The sequence below is a fragment of the Schistocerca serialis genome, chromosome 1 (genome assembly GCF_023864345.2).
Source record: "Schistocerca serialis cubense isolate TAMUIC-IGC-003099 chromosome 1, iqSchSeri2.2, whole genome shotgun sequence".
Lineage (NCBI taxonomy): Eukaryota > Metazoa > Arthropoda > Insecta > Orthoptera > Acrididae > Schistocerca > Schistocerca serialis.
Genome location: NC_064638.1, coordinates 372,848,307 through 372,867,055, shown reverse-complemented (window position 1 = coordinate 372,867,055; position 18,749 = coordinate 372,848,307). Strand labels below are relative to the sequence as shown.

Below are 18,749 nucleotides of genomic sequence, written 5' to 3'. Positions count from 1 at the left end.
TACTTCAATTTCATTACCTATCACAGTTGATCTTGTAGTTTTCTGTGTGAAAAAACCAAAAGAAATAAATGTAGTCCGCAGTATATACACATTATTCCTGAATCTCGTTTTACGAAATACATGCAACACACTAGTGTTACCTTCTGCTATATTTTACCATCTCTGAATCAGAGAATGCAGGCATTCATGGTCGATATTTGCATAACTGATAGTTGTTTCACAGTCTAACATAACAGTCGCGACACTTCGCCTCGATTTTGTTGCCTTCAGCGCCAGCAGCAGCCGGTAGGTTGAACTGTGAGTTCGGCGCGATCGTGAAAGCGAATAGTGATTGTTATATTGATTTATACAATGGTTTTTACCATCTGGAGCGTTTGTAGCGCAATTAATTGCAGGAGCAATAGGCAGAAGACACCACAGCCGTCTTTTTTAGGTTTCCTAAGGATCCTGAGAGGTATATACCATCATGTTACTAAACTGTATCGTCAGGATTCACTTGCAAATGTATGTGTATAAATGATGAATGTTTCGTTTTAGGAGCAAAAAAATGGCTAGTTAATAGCAGACAAGAAGACCTTATGAAGAAAGACCCGGTTTACCTGTATAATAATATTAGGTTTTGTTCGCTACATTTCGAACAAAACCAGTTCATGAACGCAGACAATAACAAACTCGTGTGGAATGCAGTACCCACACTGTTTGACATTCCAAATAAGCCACCTCAACTGACGATGAAGAGGAAACTGCCACAAAGATTCGACAGTCAATCTAAAGCTGTAAAACAGTCCTATGACGCAGAAGCAGCCAGTTCAACTCTCCATGTATTAGTGCCAGATTCGTGAGAAGCGTCAACACGGACCTGCTTTGACGATGAAGTATTTATTTATTTATTTATTTTATCCATCTTTCAGCACCTACATGCAATCGATGTCGTCAGAAGAGTTACAGCTATTTGTACATTATGTTTTACATACCAAAATATTACATAGTAAAAATATAGCAATGTTGTAAACTATTAGCTTACAACAGCCTCTACACCTAGATCCATACATAACAGTAAGCCATAATTTATCAGCATTAACATGCAATCAATGTTGTCAGAAGTATTATAGCTATTTGTACATTATGTTTCATATAGCAAAAATATTACATGGAAAAAAAAAGATAGTGTTGTACCCTATTAGCTTATAGCTAGCTGCCTCTACATCCATAACTATACATAACAGTAAGCCTTAGTTTATCAATAAATTAGATCATCTTTACAACTATTCTGAAATTCTTCTACACTGTAGAAAGTATTTTTCTTCATCCACACTTTGGTTTTAGTTTTGAAAATATCCATTGAAACCAATTGAGCCTGTACGGGTAAAGTGTTGAATAATTTTATGCCTATGTATTCATAGCTAGATTGTGTTTTCTTAAGCCTGGTTGTGGGTATATCAATCATATTTGTTTGTCGAGTATTGTGTTGATGAACTGATTTCCTTATAGTGTAGTGGTTTAAGTTTTCTTTTATGTTTAATAGGCAACAATATATGTAAAGAGATGGGACTGTGAGAATTTTTAAGTCTCTAAAATAAGGTCTACATGAGGTCTTGTTGTCAGTGATTCCGTACAAGCGTCTAATTGCTTTCTTCTGCCAAGTGAAAATTTTTTTGGCTCCTGGAGAGTTACCCCATAAAAGAATGCCATATTGTAGATGGCAATGAGAGAAGGCATAGTATGACTGAAGCAATAAATCTTGTGTAACACATGTGTGTAGTTTGGCTAGTAGGTAGATAACTCGTGATAGCTTTCGACATACATAATCTGTATGTGTGTCCCAAGTTAATTTTGAGTCTATGTGTATTCCTAGTAGTTTAACAGATAACTCCATGTTACTGTTTGATAAACTGAAGATTATCTTGACAGTCTTCTCATGGTTCATAGATAAGTCATTAGCTTTAAACCAGATATTAGATATTTTGAGACACTCTTCACTTTCCTCCTTCAATATGTTTATATCCTTTCCAGAATTAGCTAATGTTGTGTCATCAGCATAGAGGATAGATTTACAGGGTAAGTTGTTCGGAAAGTCATTTACAAACAATATAAATAGTAGAGGGCCAAGCGCTGAGCCCTGAGGAACACCTCGTTTTATACTTAAAGTCTGTGACTGTTGGTCATTATGCTTTACTTTTTGTTTTCTATTGCTGAGGTATGATTCAATTAGTGAGAGTTCCAAGCGTTTGATTCCATAGCAACACAGTTTATCTAATAATAATTTGTGGTTAACTGAGTCGAAAGCCTTACTCAAGTCAATTAGAATGGCTTCAGCAGATAATTCTGACTCAAATGCGCTTAGTACAAAAGAGATAAGGTTTTCAACTGCTTTGACTGTTGATAAGTTTGACCTGAATCCATACTGAGAATCATTTAATATAATATTGTCTGATAGGTGTATGCATATTTGCTGCATTATGCAATGTTCTATTATTTTTGAGAGAATAGGCACAAGTGAAATTGGTCCATAATTATTGATACAGGACCTGTCACCCTTTTTGTATAATGGTATGACAACTGTTTTTTTGAGACATTCTGGAAAGTGTCCACTCGAGAGCATCCAGTTTATCAGTATGCAAAGAGGGTATGTTATGAGATCTACAACTTTTTTAATTACATAGTTTGACAGGCCATACACATCTTCAGGTCTAGAGTATCCTAATTTAGAGGTTGCTTTAATTATATCAGTTACTTGTACTTCTCTCCATTTACAAGCTGACACTATGTTTGTAATGTTTTGTTGAAAATTTCTGCCAGATATGGGGTGAGAAATAGGTGTATGTGTTGAATTGGAATTCTGGTTGCTATGGGTTGGAAGGCTAAGATTGGCAGAGTTGACAAAAAAGTGATTGAAATCATCAGCAGTGATGTTAGCAGCATTTGTGTTGTCTTTGTAGTTTATATCCATACCTAGCTCTGCTTTTATTACTTTCCATGCAGTCTTACATTTATTGTGTGATTTTTTAATGAAATCACCATTTGCCTTACACTTGGCTATTTTAATTTCAGATCTATATTTTCTTTTCAGGTTTTTGTAAGTTTCTTTATCTACTGCTCCCTTTTTGACCTTATCGTGACAAGTAATTACCAATATTCTCAGTTTTTGTAATTGGAGTGAAAACCACTTCTGTAAAGTTGAGTGGCTAGGTTTCCTAACTTTTTTGTTTTTTTGTTTTTTAACCAGTGGACAGCATGTGTGGAAGATTTCAGAAATGATTTTGAGGAATGTGCTGAAGGCTTCATCAACATTTCTGGAGGAATGTAAAACAGTATTCCAATCTATAGACTTAAGTTCTTCTCTATACTTGCTAATATTTGTATCTGTAGATAGTCTGACACACTGAGTTTGTTCCTCGTCTTCTTTTGGTTTTTTAGTAATTAGTTTCACCCATATACCTCTATGGTCTGACAGGTAATCCACATTAAGTAAGCCTAGCTCAAAATCACATTTGTATACATTTGTTATTAGATTGTCAAGACAGGAGGAGTGCCTTGTAGGACTTTCATTAGCACAAAAGAGATTATAGGATCTTAACATGTTTACTAAATTAACATTTCTGGCTGTCATTTTCCTAATGTCTACGTTTAGATCCCCAAAGATTAAAATTTTGTATTTAGTATATTTTTGTATACTGATCACAAGTTTTTCTAAACGTTCTATAAATTGTTCTACATTACTTTCAGGAGTGTGATATAAAGACACAGTTATGAGCTGTATACTAGGTATAATAAAAGCAGCTGCTTCAAAAACACCTTTAGTGCATAGGTCACTAACTTCAAGAACAGAAAACTTTAGGTCTAGATCATTGCTAATATATATGGATGAACCCCATAGGATTCACTGGGTCTGCAGAAGTATGTAGCTAATCTGAAACCTGATGGTACATACAGTTTTATATCCTCTTCCTTTAACCAATGTTCGTTTATACATAAAATCATTCTTTTGTTACTTTTTAATAGTATACCAAGCTCATCAGCTTTATTTTTCAGAGACCTGACATTTAAGTGCAGAAATAAGATAGAGTTACTGTCACAGGAGGGGAGGAGTACAGTATTATGGGGCAATGGAGAACATTTAATTGTTTTTTCAGCCCTGGAATCTATGTTAGGTGGCGGTTGGACTTCCTTGGGATAAACCATAAAAAATCTCCATTTCTCTTAGGTAATTTTTTGGGTCTGTTTGAAACACGGTTGGAAGTTTGTTTCACTTTACTGTCCACAAGTTTTATAGGAACATGTTTTCCCAAATCATTTGGTATCACTTCATCATGAGACAAAGATGATACTTTACTTACTGTGACTGGTCTATTCTTTTCTGCTACTCTTGAAGGTGATGGAGGAGGAGCTTGTACTGTTTCTGCTGTTGGTGAAGTTGGTTTAGGTGCTGCTGGTGGAGGAGTTGTTTCTGCTATTACTGGTAAAGGAGTTGGTTCTACTACTGCTGGTGTGGGAGATGGTGGTGCTGCTATAGGAACTAGTTCCACTGCTGGAGGAGTTGCTTCTGCTGTTGCCGATGGTGTTTCTTCTGCTATTTCTGGTGAAGTAGTTTGTGCTGTTACTGCTGGTGAGGGAGATGGTGTTACTGCTGTAGGAGCTCGTTCTAATGCTGGAGGAGTTACTTCTGCTGTTACTGAACGTGGTTCTTCTGACGCTGCTGTTGATTCTACTTCTGTTGGTATTGCTTCTTTAGGTACTTCTGCTGCATTTTCTGTTACTGTATCTGATTCTGCATTAGTCACTCCTAGAGATACTTTCTGTGATGATGATACAGGTACCACTGATGATGTTGTTGGTAAGTATTGCAGTCTCTGAATAATTTCCATTGGCTTTAATGTAACAAGTTGCTTTCCAAGGCCATTTAAGTGCTGCCCGTGAGTAGTGTGGAATCTGCGTCCAATGGTATTAATATTAACAACAGAAACATTTCTATATTGTTTGCATATACTGGAAAAAAGTTCATTGGCGGCACTAATTTCCTTGTTTACACACGACCAGGACATCAAGTCGTACCTTTGTGGTATATTTACAAGGATAACGTTTGTATGACTTAGTTCAGATAAACACTTGTTTAATTCGCAACAGGCTTTAGATGTATCATTTTGATAAATGTCATTAGATCCACCAAAGAGGACAACATTATCTTTCGAAGACAGCTTTTTTATTTCTTCAGAAAAAACTAGTTTTCTTATTTCTGAGAGGGGCGCCCCAGGCTTTACAAAGCTCATCGATTTCACATTTGAAGCTTTATTTATGCGTGAGACGATACCGCGGCTGTGGCTATCGCCTAAAATGTAAAGTTTTGGAACATGGACGGGAGTTTTAGACTGATGTTTTCTTTCGCACTCGCAACAGGTTACACCACTGTTTGTGTTTTTCCCGCACTTTCTACAAACATAAACAACAGAACTGTTATTAACAAAAGTTACAGTATCTTGAGGTAAAACGCTAAGCCTCTTTGCTTCTTTTTCATACTGTTCGTGTTCGTGATGTTTTATAACTGAAAACTCTTCCAGTAGAGCACTGATAACTTCGTCTTTGGTGTTTCTCATATTAGGTTTTTGGCCTAAGTCGCCTTTGAAACAGCTATTGCAGAACCATAGTTTCCTTTCAGGACTGACATTAACACACGAATAATGAAAAACCGTTTTACAATTTAAGCACATTATACCTTTTACAACACGTTTCTTGTTGTATCAGAGTTCACCATTTCCCACGAATGAGTCGAAGTACTTGCTGGATGAGATGCCTGATTATAACATTTTCCTGTTACCAGGTTTTTTTTGGCGTCTACTTTTGCGATAATATAACATGGAATACATGTACTGTCATAATACACACAGAATTTGTTGCATATCGAACACTTTTCCTGGTTATTTTTTGACTTTTGTACGGAACTAACATACTCCCGATCTACACTAGGCGCCATCTGTTAAGAAAAGTAGTTAGATTAAGGGCAGCTGTTCGTGTCTTACAAAAGCGTGTGAAGTGTCAGAATGTGCAGATCGCTAGACTTCGAGCGAAACTATTATAGGACAAGGAAAGTGCCTACAGACAGATTGTTTGAAAATTATTCAAATATGTGGTTTTTCGTGAAATGTAATGTAATCAGCTCATTATAATGTTTTCAGCATATTTCTCCCACTATCTGTCAGTTGCTTGTCCCACTTAGAATAATATAAAGATGACGGTCGTACTTGCAACAGGCGACAATCACAAACACAGTAGGCCTACAGAACGATAAACGAGCTGTCCATCGCTTTTGCATGTAGAGGTACATGTCTGTGCTTCTTACATGTGAATCTGTGTGGTTTTTTTTTTTTTTCCTTTATTGTAATTTTCAGCACCTCATACAAGGCGGGCTGGCAACAGCTTAATACGCCGCTCTTCAGCCGTATGGGGTAAAATAAAATGAGATAGGTGACACAGAAAATACAAAAAATGGCGGGCAAAGAAAGTTTTTTTTTTTCCTTTATTGTAATTTTCAGCACCTCATACAAGGCGGGCTGGCAGCAGCTTAATACGCCGCTCTTCAGCCGTATGGGGTACAATAATATGAGATAGGTGACACAGAAAATACAAAAAATGGCGGGCAAAGAAAGTTTTTTTTTTTTTTCCTTTATTGTAATTTTCAGCACCTCATACAAGGCGGGCTGGCAGCAGCTTAATACGCCGCTCTTCGCTCTTCAGCCGTATGGGGTACAATAATATGAGATAGGTGACACAGAAAATACAAAAAATGGCGGGCAAAGAAAGTTTTTGCCCGCCATTTTTTGTATTTTCTGTGTCACCTATCTCATATTATTGTACCCCATACGGCGTATTAAGCTGCTGCCAGCCCGCCTTGTATGAGGTGCTGAAAATTACAATAAAGGAGAAAAAAAAAAAAAAAAACTTTCTTTGCCCGCCATTTTTTGTATTTTCTGTGTCACCTATCTCATATTATTGTACCCCATACGGCTGAAGAGCGGCGTATTAAGCTGCTGCCAGCCCGCCTTGTATGAGGTGCTGAAAATTACAATAAAGGAAAAAAAAAAAACCACACAGATTCACATGTAAGAAGCACAGACATGTGTGTGTTGATATTCTTTTGATATCAACGTGGTAAGCTGCAATTCTGTCCAATGTCACAAGTGTTTCTTCACGAATGTGTTGTACCTTGTCACTCTATTCATGGTTTTTGTCCACACTTGCGCTTATTTTAGAATCATTTTTAGAAACATATATGCCTTCTGATACTGTACAAACTCTTGGAGGCAAGAAACTCACTCGAATAATTCGGAAATTACGTAGGAAATGGACGCAAACAAACATTATGCTTACGACGCATCTGACTTTCACCTTACTTGCCGCTTGGAGCGCTAGTGTCGCTCCATCTGTCAAACGGCAACAACTTTTACTGCAGTGAGTGTCGCGACTGTTATGTTAGACTGTGGTTGTTTTATGAGAATACATCTATAAAACCACAGACATAACCCAACCATGGAAGTACAAGGTTCTGGAATATCAGTTAATAGACAGAAAGAAAAATTCGATAGACTGCAAGAGGAGACAGTAACTTTCCCACCTTCAGATATGAGTCATGCCGTTATTTAAGTCTGACAGAGTTCTGTCTAAGAATGAAATAGACATGCTTGCTAAAGGAAGAAAATATATGGTTGCACTTTCTGCAAGATATTCTTGCTAATTTCGAAGCTGGAATCCGTTTTCTACCTGAACAAGCTGCAAAAGATTTATACATAGAATCAAGCAAGATATTCCTTAGGAGCAAACTACCTAGTGGTAACTTAACGAAAGGTGAAATGAAAGCTCACTTAGCGCCACTTGATTGTCTGACCTGTGGGTTTGCCAAAACCTAGCCGCTGTCCTACAGCCGTTTATAAGAAACACTGACGCTTGTATTAAAGATTCCGGTCATTTAACGAAAAATTAAAATTCTTCAGGCTGAATCCAGGTGATACTATAACCAGATTTGATGTTGTATCACTTCTTCGTGAGTTATTCTCACAGTTGAAAGTGTTTTCGGAAACTAATACGGAACATATCTTTTAACAATTACTCATATTAACACATTTTCAATGGAACTACAAATCTATGAGCAAACTGATAGAGTGGCTAGGCGGAACTCACTCAGTGCAAGTGAAGAAGCAGCCCTTCAGATGGCAGAGAAGAAACCCTCATAAAGTCTACAGAAAGCCCACTCAAACAGATAGATACCCACACGGAAATTCCATCCGAGGCAGGAAAGAGGAATGGTCAAAACATTGATGTGGCTGGGCTAAAAGAGATGGCTTCTCTGACAGAGAGTTAAATAGGGCACTGCATCCTAAAAAGTCTATAGCTTCTAATGAAAAATAACTAACTTATGGGAAAGTTTTCCTTCCATTTGTAGAAACAGTCACAGATCACACCAGCAAAGTACTTCGTTACATATTCCATAGATCATTTGAACTGTTCTTTTATCGAAATGATATGGAATTAGTCAGGTTACTGGATATGTATACTTGATAAGTGTTAACATTAATGAATACATTATCATTTTATTCCTACTCATACAGCTACACTTAAAAACAAGTTTAAAAAAAAATACTGGCAATGTATCGGTTTTTAAGTAGACATTCGTCAATGGAATAGAAGGATTTGTCCAGCAGAAATGATTTTAAATTTGATTTAAACCTTACTTCGCTGCCTGTCAGACACTATGCGTTACTGGGAAAATGATCAAAAACTTCTGTCGCTACATTCTGAAGCCCTCTCTCGTTCACTGACAGATTTAACAAAGGTCATTTTTCCTTCTAGTATTGTAGGTATGTACATCACTGTTCTTTTCAAACTGTGATGGATTATTTATGATGAATTTAATTCGTGAAAACATGTATTATGATGGCGCAGTTAATATGCCTAGTTCCTTAAAGAGGTGTTTACATAACGTCCGTGGATGAACACCACATATTACTCTTACTGCTCATTTTTACGCAATCATTACTTTCCAAGTGACGAGTCACCCCAGAAAATTATTCCGTACGAATTACTGTGCGTAAATATGCAAAATACGTCAGGAGATTGAGATATTTGTTGCCAAGATTAGCAATTATGCGAAGAACAAAAGTAGCTGAACTTAACTGTTTGAGAAGCTCAGTAATATGCTTCTTCCAGTTCAAGTTTTCATCAATATGTACAACCAAAAGTCTCGAGCATTCAACCGTACTTACTGACTACTGCTCCGGTGCTACATCAATTGCTGGTATGACAGTATTTCTTGGTCAGTACTAACCACCAAATTCGTTTCTCTAAAACCGTGGTTTTAGCAAGCCCTAATGTCTCATGTTTACTACGCTAGAATGTACAGAGAGGCCACAAAAGTTCAAAACCACAAAAACAATTTTAATAGAAAAGAAGAAGGATTGAAATTAGACAAATTGTCGGCCTTAGTGTTAAATAAAACAAACAGCACGAACTCATCCGCACTGAGGGGCTGAGGGGTCGCTCGACATCATGGTCATCAGCGATCTGACGAATAGTCAGCATGCAAATCTAATGGATGGGGACGAAGGCTGTCCCCACATGCGGAGCAGTGTATAATGTATTACAGGTGTATAATGTATTACAGCCTGCCGCCCTTTCCCGCCAATTTAGGGGTGAGTCCAGTGAGTTCACAAAATTTCACCACCCTTGCAACACTGGAATCGGCATCTGCGAGGATGGTGGGCAGATCTCCAGCGAGACTGAGGGCTGCCCTAACATCAGTATACAGGACACATATAGCTATAATATGCTGAACTGAAAGCACCACGTCACAAAGTTCACAGAGTGGTAGTTCCTCCAGCCGGAGAAGGAAGCCATGTGTTAAAAGGGCTATGTCCGATGCACAGTCTGGTAAGCAAAACCTCCTTCCAGTGGCGAGGCTGACTTGAAGTCCGCCATGCCTTTGTGGTCGATTTGAGCGACCGCAGTTTGTTGTCTGTCACCTGCAACGGCTGCAACCATTCAGTTTCCCACGACTCCACGATCTTAGGCAGTGGTCTGATGCGTCACAGACCGTCCGTCACGTAGATACATAACAGTTCAACATGCTTAGCTGCTTTCTCTGATGGTGTGTCCAGCATGGAAGACGAAATGTTAGGCAGATAATTACGCCTTGGACCACAGTCTTATGCCCATAAAACAAATATCAGCAATCTCTGTAAGTGTTCTGATACATAAGTAGACCTACAATCGCCATAATGTTGATCTGGCTTGAGGTCGGACTTTCCAGAGAGGATCCCACTTAACTGGTGCATTCTAAACAACAGTTGTAAATCTACTAGTGGTATGTATTCAGATAATATAATAATAATAATAATAATATCATGTGACGACGGCCTCCCGTCGGGTAGACCGCTCGTCTGGTGCAAGTCTTTCGATTTGACGCCACTTCGGCGACTTGTGCGTCGGTGGGGATGAAATGATTATGATTAGGACAACACAACACCCAGTCCTTGGGCGGAGAAAATCTCCGACCCAGCCGGGAATCGAACTCGAGCCCTTAGGATTGACAGCCTGTCGCGGTGACCACTCCCCCCGCCCTCCCCCCTCCCATTTTGTTCGTTGTTGATGGATGTATTTGGACGTTGTGGACGTCACATGACATCCATTCAAGTTCGTTTGTTGATCCTTCCACTCAGTTTTTTATTACAGAGGCCAAACAGCTCTCTGACCGAGCACACTGAGCTATACCACTCAGCTACCAGGGGCGGACATGTATTCAGATGTACTACACTCCTGGAAATGGAAAAAAGAACACATTGACACCGGTGTGTCAGACCCACCATACTTGCTCCTGACACTGCGAGAGGGCTGTACAAGCAATGATCTCACGCACGGCACAGCGGACACACCAGGAACCGCGGTGTTGGCCGTCGAATGGCGCTAGCTGCGCAGCATTTGTGCACAGCCGCCGTCAGTGTCAGCCAGTTTGCCGTGGCATACGGAGCTCCATCGCAGTCTTTAACACTGGTAGCATGCCGCGACAGCGTGGACGTGAACCGTATGTGCAGTTGACGGACTTTGAGCGAGGGCGTATAGTGGGCATGCGGGAGGCCGGGTGGACGTACCGCCGAATTGCTCAACACGTGGGGCGTGAGATCTCCACAATACATCGATGTTGCCGCCAGTGGTCGGCAGAAGGTGCACGTGCCCGTCGACCTGGGACCGGACCGCAGCGACGCACGGATGCACGCCAAGATCGTAGGATCCTACGCAGTGCCGTAGGGGACCGCACCGCCACTTCCCAGCAAATTAGGGACACTGTTGCTCCTGGGGTATCGGCGAGGACCATTCGCAACCGTCTCCATGGAGCTGGGCTACGGTCCCGCACACCGTTAGGCCGTCTTCCGCTCACGCCCCAACATCGTGCAGCCCGCCTCCAGTGGTGTCGCGACAGGCGTGAATGGAGGGACGAATGGAGATGTGTCGTCTTCAGCGATGAGAGTCGCTTCTGCCTTGGTGCCAATCATGGTCGTATGCGTGTTTGGCGTCGTGCAGGTGAGCGCCACAATCAGGACTGCATACGACCAAGGCACACAGGGCCAACACCCGGCATCATGGTGTGGGGAGCGATCTCCTACACTGGCCGTACACCACTGGTGATCGTCGAGGGGACACTGAATAGTGCACGGTACATCCAAACCGTCGTCGAACCCATCGTTCTACCATTCCTAGACCGGCAAGGGAACTTGCTGTTCCAACAGGACAATGCACGTCCGCATGTATCACGTGCCACCCAACGTGCTCTAGAAGGTGTAAGTCAACTACCCTGGCCAGCAAGATCTCCGGATCTGTCCCCCATTGAGCATGTTTGGGACTGGATGAAGCGTCGTCTCACGCGGTCTGCACGTCCAGCACGAACGCTGGTCCAACTGAGGCGCCAGGTGGAAATGGCATGGCAAGCCGTTCCACAGGACTACATCCAGCATCTCTACGATCGTCTCCATGGGAGAATAACAGCCTGCATTGCTGCGAAAGGTGGATATACACTGTACTAGTGCCGACATTGTGCATGCTCTGTTGCCTGTGTCTATGTGCCTGTGGTTCTGTCAGTGTGATCATGTGATGTATCTGACCCCAGGAATGTGTCAATAAAGTTTCCCCTTCCTGGGACAATGAATTCACGGTGTTCTTATTTCAATTTCCAGGAGTGTATATCTAGTGTGACGATAGCATACAGATTGTACTAGGAAACCTTGAAAGCTGAAGACAGTAGATGAATAAAAACTAAATTTAGAGACAGAATGACCTAGAACAGAATTCCAAGATAGAGACTGACAATCTTAACACAGTATCTATGGAAACAGTGAGCTGAGGAAAAAAACGTACATGGAAGAGGGCTATCAAATAATGAAGAGTATAATGTTGCATAACTTTACATTTTTCTCTAAAATAAGGCATAGGCTTACTTGCTCCTAAAGCACAACAGGAAAAACAAATGTTTTTGGCTGCCTTCCTGAAACACTGAAGCTTGGCTAACTTTAACAGTTTGAAGGGTCATATTGTGATTTCAGTTGTTCATATGATCACGCTGAATGGAAATATAACAGGTAAGGTTTACAGAAGTATTTTAGACAACCATATTCACTGTCACAGGAATCGTCTCTAGTACTGTCTGCATCATCCAAGACGATGCCACTACTCACTTAGACAGGCATACAGAGAACTTGTTTCTGTGCACATGAAATAATATATCTTCCTTAGTCTCTAAAATCGATGTATTTGGATATCATCGAGCCATTGTAGATAGTAAGGCTTGTTACCCTCTTCCAAGATCTCTTTCGAAACTAGAATAACTTTTTAAGAAGAACAAATAAATTCTTATAAATCTCCTACTGAGGTATACAATGAATTGACTATTAAAAACTGAGGCTTTTCTGCGTGTTTGCATTATTCCGCCCAGCGCCTGTACATATTTGCATCCTGCAAGCATCTACAGACAGTACTCATAGCGAAGTACAGAGTGACAATTATTGAATTATATGAAATAAAATCGTCATAAGTTCTGAATGGTTTGCATTAGGACTGTACGATTAGCCGCGACATATAATGGGAATTAGTATGCTCGTGCACATGCGCCTTATTGTTGCCAGCCATTTGCACTTGAAAATGTCACATTGCAGTGTGCCTGAGGGTATTGCACTTGTGAAGCGAACAATAACATCCCAACTGCGACTCAGAAGTTTGCAACCGGGTTCAAGCTGAAGGCAACTGGTCCAAGTGTGTTAGCAATCAAGATTTTGATTCTCAAGTTTGAGAGAACGGGTAGTGTTCGTGACGACAGTGTCGGCAATGTCGGTTGTCCAAAAAGGGTGAAAACGCCTGAAAACATCGAGAAGACAGGCGCTGTGTTTCAAACCAGCCCCAGGAAATCGATCAGACAAACTGCACAATAGGTGAGAATCAACGGGAAGACACTGTGAAAAATTGTTGTTGAAGACCTTCGTCTCTTCCCATACAAAATTCAAACCCATCAGCCATTAAGCTACAGGACCATGGAAAAGCGGTGGTGTTTCGCCCTATTGACTACAGAATTAACGAACAGGACTTTGATGTGAATATGGTTTAGTTTAAGGACAAAGCCCACTCTCATTTTGATGGGTTCGTCAATAAGCAAAACTGGCGCATTTGGAGGACCGAGAATCCACATTTCACGGTCAAGAAGTCTCTTCACCCTCAATGGGTGACTGTGTGATGTGCAATGTCCAGTCAAGGAATAGTCGGTGCAATATTCCTTGATGGCATGATGACTATCAAATGGTACATGAAAGTTATGGAAAATGATTTCATCCTTGTTATCCAAAGCTAATTTGATTTCGTCAAGATGTGGTTCATGCAAGACGGAGCTTGATCCCATCGAAGCATCAGTGTTTGATGTCCTGGGGGAGCACTCTGGGGACCGCCACATTCTCTGGATGTGAACACATGCGACTCCTTTTGTGGGGCTATGTTCAAGACAAGGTGTCCAGCAATAACCTCAAAACCATTGCTGAGCTGAAAACAACCATTGAGGAGATCATCAACAGCATCAATGTTGTGACACTTCGGCAGGTCATGCAGAATTTCACTACTCGTCTGCACCACACCATCGCCAATGATGTCATAACCTAAATCTGAATATCTGTAGTGATGTTTACATGTTGAAAAAAAGTATGTGCATGCTGTAGTTTGCAAGTAATTTACATATTCTCATATAGTCCAATAATTGTCACCCTATAATGGCTTTAATTATTATTCCTTTCCTGGACACTATGCAGGATTAACAGCTCCCTGCACTCTTCTACACATACCCTAATGTCAGCAATTTTCCACCACAGTTTCTGAGTAATAGCTACATATGGGAGGAGAAGTATGTACATTTGAAGACTCTTTGTTTGAGACGGAAATCTTAAGAACACATCTTATATGACTTTTTCCTTGCAATATGTTCTATTTGAATTTCTTGGGCATTTCTGAATGCTGAAATACTCTTTAACAGAATATTTTCTCGCACATTAAAACTATGGGTTGATTCAGGACTCGCACCCAAACTGTTGTGATCTGTATCACATAAAAAATTGATTATATGCAGCAGCCTTGCCGGAGGTCTTTATTTAACAATAATTCGTCTGTCTTGGTTCCCCTCTATAATTTGTACCCCTCTCTTCCCCCCAATACTAAATTATGAACCCTTGATATCTCAGTATGTGTCTTTTCAAATGATTCCTTCCTTTAACCAAGTTAGCCACAAACTTCTTTTCTTCCCAGTTTTATTCAGCATATAATATATGTCATGTGCTACATGAATCTAATCTTCAGCATTACTCTGTAGCACAACATTTCAAAAGCTTCTACTCTCTTCTTGTCTGAATTGATTATCATCCACATTTCACTTCTGTATGGTGCTACACTGCAGGCAAAAACCATCAGAAAAACCTCCTATCACTTAAATTTACATTCAATGTTAATTTATTCCTCTTCTTCAGAAATACGTTTCTAGCCATTGGCAGTCAGCATTTAATATCCTTTCTATTTCGCCACTACCAGTTACTTTATTGCGCAAACAGCAAAACTCAGCTGCTACTTTTAATGTCTCTTTTCTTAAGCCAATCCCCTTAGCAATGCTTGATTTAATTTGACAATATTTCATTACCCTCGTATTGCTGTCATTGTGTTCCATCTTACAGCCTTCTTACAAAAAATTGTTCATTCCATTCAACTGCTCTTGCAAGTCCTATGCTGTTTTTAAGAGAATTACAATGCCAATGGCAAACCTCAAACTTTTTATTTGTTCTCCCTGAACTTTAATTCCTTCTACTCATTTTTCTGTGAAATAACTTTGGGGATAGGCTATAAATCTGTCTCACTCCCTTCTCAACCACATCCTCCTCATGCTGTTGAACTCTTATAATTGCCATCTATTTCCTGCACAAGTTTTATTTAATCTTTCACTTCCTTTATTTTACCTCTGCTACCTTCATAATTTTAAAGAAGTGCATTCCAGTCAACATTATCAAAAGATTCAAAGTCTACAAATGCTATAAACAAAGGTTTGTCTTTCTTTGACATAACTTGTATGATAAGTCCTTGCATCAATACTGCTTTGCACATTCCTGTATTTCTCTGGAACCCAAACTGTTCTTCACTAGGGCAGTTTCTATCAGTTTTTCCAGTCTTTTGTAAATAACTCCCATCACACTTTATTATTTATTAAACTATTAGGTCAGTAATATTCACACCTGATATCTTTGGAATTGGAATTATTACATTATTCTGAAGTCATATATCCTGCACATTAGGGGAAATAGTTTTGTGATGGCTGGCTCTCCCAAGAATATCCATGCTTCTGAGGGAATGTCATCTATTCTAGTGGCCTTGTTTCAACTGAGGTGATCGGTGCTCTATCAGTTCCTTTTTGCAGTACCATATCTTCACACACATCTTCATCTGCTTCCAAATCCCTTTCTATAATAATGGCTTCTAGATCATTTCCCTTGTATAACTGCTCTATATATCCCTTCCACCTATCAGCTTTCTCTTCCTTGCTTAATACTGATTTCCATCTGAGCCCTTTATAGTTGTACTGCTGCTTCTCCTTTCCCAAAAGCCCTCTTTAATTTTCCTATAGACAGGATCTATCTTTACCCTAGTTCTATATGCTTTTACAGCCTTGCAGTTGTCCTCTAGCCATTCCCATTTAGCCATTTTGCACTTTCTGTCAATCTCACTTTTAGACATCTGTATTCCCTTTCACCTGATTCATTTGCTGCAGTTTATATTTTTTCCTTTCATAAATTAAGTTCAGTATCTATGATATACAATGACATCTACTAGGATCTGTCTTCTTACCTCTTTGATCCTTGCCTGCCTTCACTATTTCATCTCTCAAGGCTGCCCATTCATTTTCTACTGTATTCCTTTGTCATATTTCAGACAATCGTTTACTATCACTTGCTTTGAACCTCCCAAAAATATCAACAATATAACGTTTTTTTCAACTTACCTGTCTCATCTCCTCAGTTTCCTCCATTTTTGGCAATTTCTTTAGTTTTCATCTACAGTTCATAACCATTAAATTATAGTCAGAGTTCACATCTGCTCCTGTAAATGCCTTCGATTTAAATTTGGCTCTGAAACAACTATCTTACCATTATATAATCAATCTAAAACATACAGTGTCCCATGTCACTTCCATATATACAACCTTCTTTCATGATTCCCAAACAAAGTGATAGTGATGATTATGCTTTATGAAAAATTCTACCAGACGGCTTCCTGTTTCATTCTGTTCCCCCAGTCCATATTCTCCTACATTTTTCCTTCTCTTCCTTTTCCTAGTATCAAATTCAACTCACTCATCACAATTAAATTTTCCTCTTCCTTAATTATATTAAATAATTTATTTTATCCCATCATTTGTCATTTCAGTCTCTCATCATCTACAGAGCAAGTTGACATATAAACTTGTACTACTGTGGCGGGTGTCAGCTTTGTGTCTGTCTTGTCTATGGTAATGTGTTCACTATGTTATTCATGGTAGCTTACTTGCATTACTATTTTCTTGTGCATTATTGACCTTCTCTTTCAAATTTGGTAATGTACCTATATGATTAAGTGATCTAACATTCCACACTCCAGTGAGTAGAATAACCTTCTGTTCCTGATTATGACATCCTCTCAAGTAGTCCTTGCCTAGAGATCCAAATGGGGGAGTATTCTAGCTGTTGTTGTTGTTGTGGTCTTCTGTCCAGGGACTGGTTTGATGCAGCTCTCCATGCTACTCTATCCTGTGCCAGGTTCTTCATGTTCCAGTGCAACCTACATCCTTCTGAATCTGTTTATTGTATTCATCTCTTGGTCTCCCTCTACGATTTTTACCGTCCATGCTGCCCTCCAATACTAAATTGGTGATCTCTTGGTGCCTCAGAATATGCCTTACCAACCGATCCCTTCTTCTAGTCAAGTTGTGCCACAAATTTCTCTTCTCTCCAATTCTGTTCAATACCTCCTCATTAGTTATGTGATCTACCCATCTAATCATCTAGCTATTCATCGTAATTTAAGCATACAGCAGAGCTCCATGGCCTCAGGAAAAATAACGGATATAGTTTCCCCATGCTTTTAGCCAGTCGGAGTACCATCGCAGCAAGGCCAGATCAGTCAAATCATCCACAGTTGTTTCTGCAGTTACTGAAAAGTCTGCTGCTGCTCTTCGAGAACCACATGTCATTCTGGCCAGTCCACAGATACCCATCCGCTGTGGTTTCAACTGCAGTATGGGTAAATGTATCATTTGGAATGCAAGCCCCCCTGCCTTGGTAATATCCATGGTTATCATAGTTCCTTATTGTGAAAGGTGAACAAAGTAATAAATGAATTAATATAGATCAGATGCCATACTTAAAATTGTATTACTGTCAGCATGGACTTCACTGATGACACAGCACACTTGAGCAACAGCACTGATACGTAAAAAAGCAGCTCAGCCATGTGATGGATCTGTCTGAGAGAGTAAGACTATAGAGTGCTTTTGACACAATGAATCACTAGACAAGGTACAGTTATGTACCAGGATGAATAACCACTGACTATGGGAAAATTATAAGGTTCTATACATTTAAATTTTTAGATGAGATGTTCCTGGATAAAGGGCTTTGTCAAACCACTAATTGCAATAGCATCACAAAATTAGACCTATATTTTTTGAGAAACCAATGCAGGTAAAACTGTAGAGATCTGAACTCACACATGGTCTTAGCAACAATTTTTCTCCCTGCACATAATTCACAACTGAAAAAGGAAAGGTGAAGAGATAGTAGTGCACAAAGGACCCTCTGATGAACACCTAAGTTGGGTTATAGTGAAGAGACATAGGTTTAGCTGGGGCCTACCACCAGACAAAAGAATTCTGCAATACAGTTTTCAGCATAGTTAAGATATTTCAACTTGATTATCAAAATAGAAGAGTTATGTACATTGGAGACTGTGAGTACATCTGGGTTGACAAATAAAATGATGACCTAATGGGGACCTGCACAATAAGTTGGGATCTATCGTACCACTGTTTAGAAAGGGAAGTGTAGTAACATGATTCACATTGTCCATCGCACTTCACATAGTGTAGACTGGGAACTGTCTGCTAGGCATGCCCGATGTATAACTGACTGGGCACGGCCCGTGCTGCCTGAGTTGTTGTTGTTCCACCG

The 18,749-nt window shown here is 39.8% G+C and overlaps 1 protein-coding gene across 1 annotated transcript; it reads right to left on the bottom strand.

The window, feature by feature from the left end:
• Positions 1-13: 13 nt before the first annotated feature.
• On the bottom strand, positions 14-10,319 carry LOC126474100 (uncharacterized). The gene is made up of 3 exons (XM_050101560.1): positions 10,253-10,319; positions 4,256-4,723; positions 14-42 (listed from the first exon to the last, which is right to left on the bottom strand). The coding sequence occupies exons 1-3, from the start codon at positions 10,317-10,319 to the stop codon at positions 14-16; spliced, it is 564 nt and encodes a 187-aa protein (XP_049957517.1).
• Positions 10,320-18,749: the final 8,430 nt, after the last annotated feature.

What these genes read in the sequence shown, in the direction of transcription:
- LOC126474100 (XM_050101560.1), bottom strand. Translation starts at nt 10,319, where the DNA reads ATGCACCAGTTAAGTGGGATCCTCTCTGGAAAGTCCGACCTCAAGCCA. An exon ending in AGATCAACATTATGGCGATT is followed by an intron (nt 4,724 to 10,252) that starts GTAGGTCTACTT and finishes TACCTAAAGAAG; the next exon opens with CAATACCAACAGAAGTAGAA. An exon ending in TCCTATAAAACTTGTGGACA is followed by an intron (nt 43 to 4,255) that starts GTAAAGTGAAAC and finishes TTTTTCACACAG; the next exon opens with AAAACTACAAGATCAACTGT.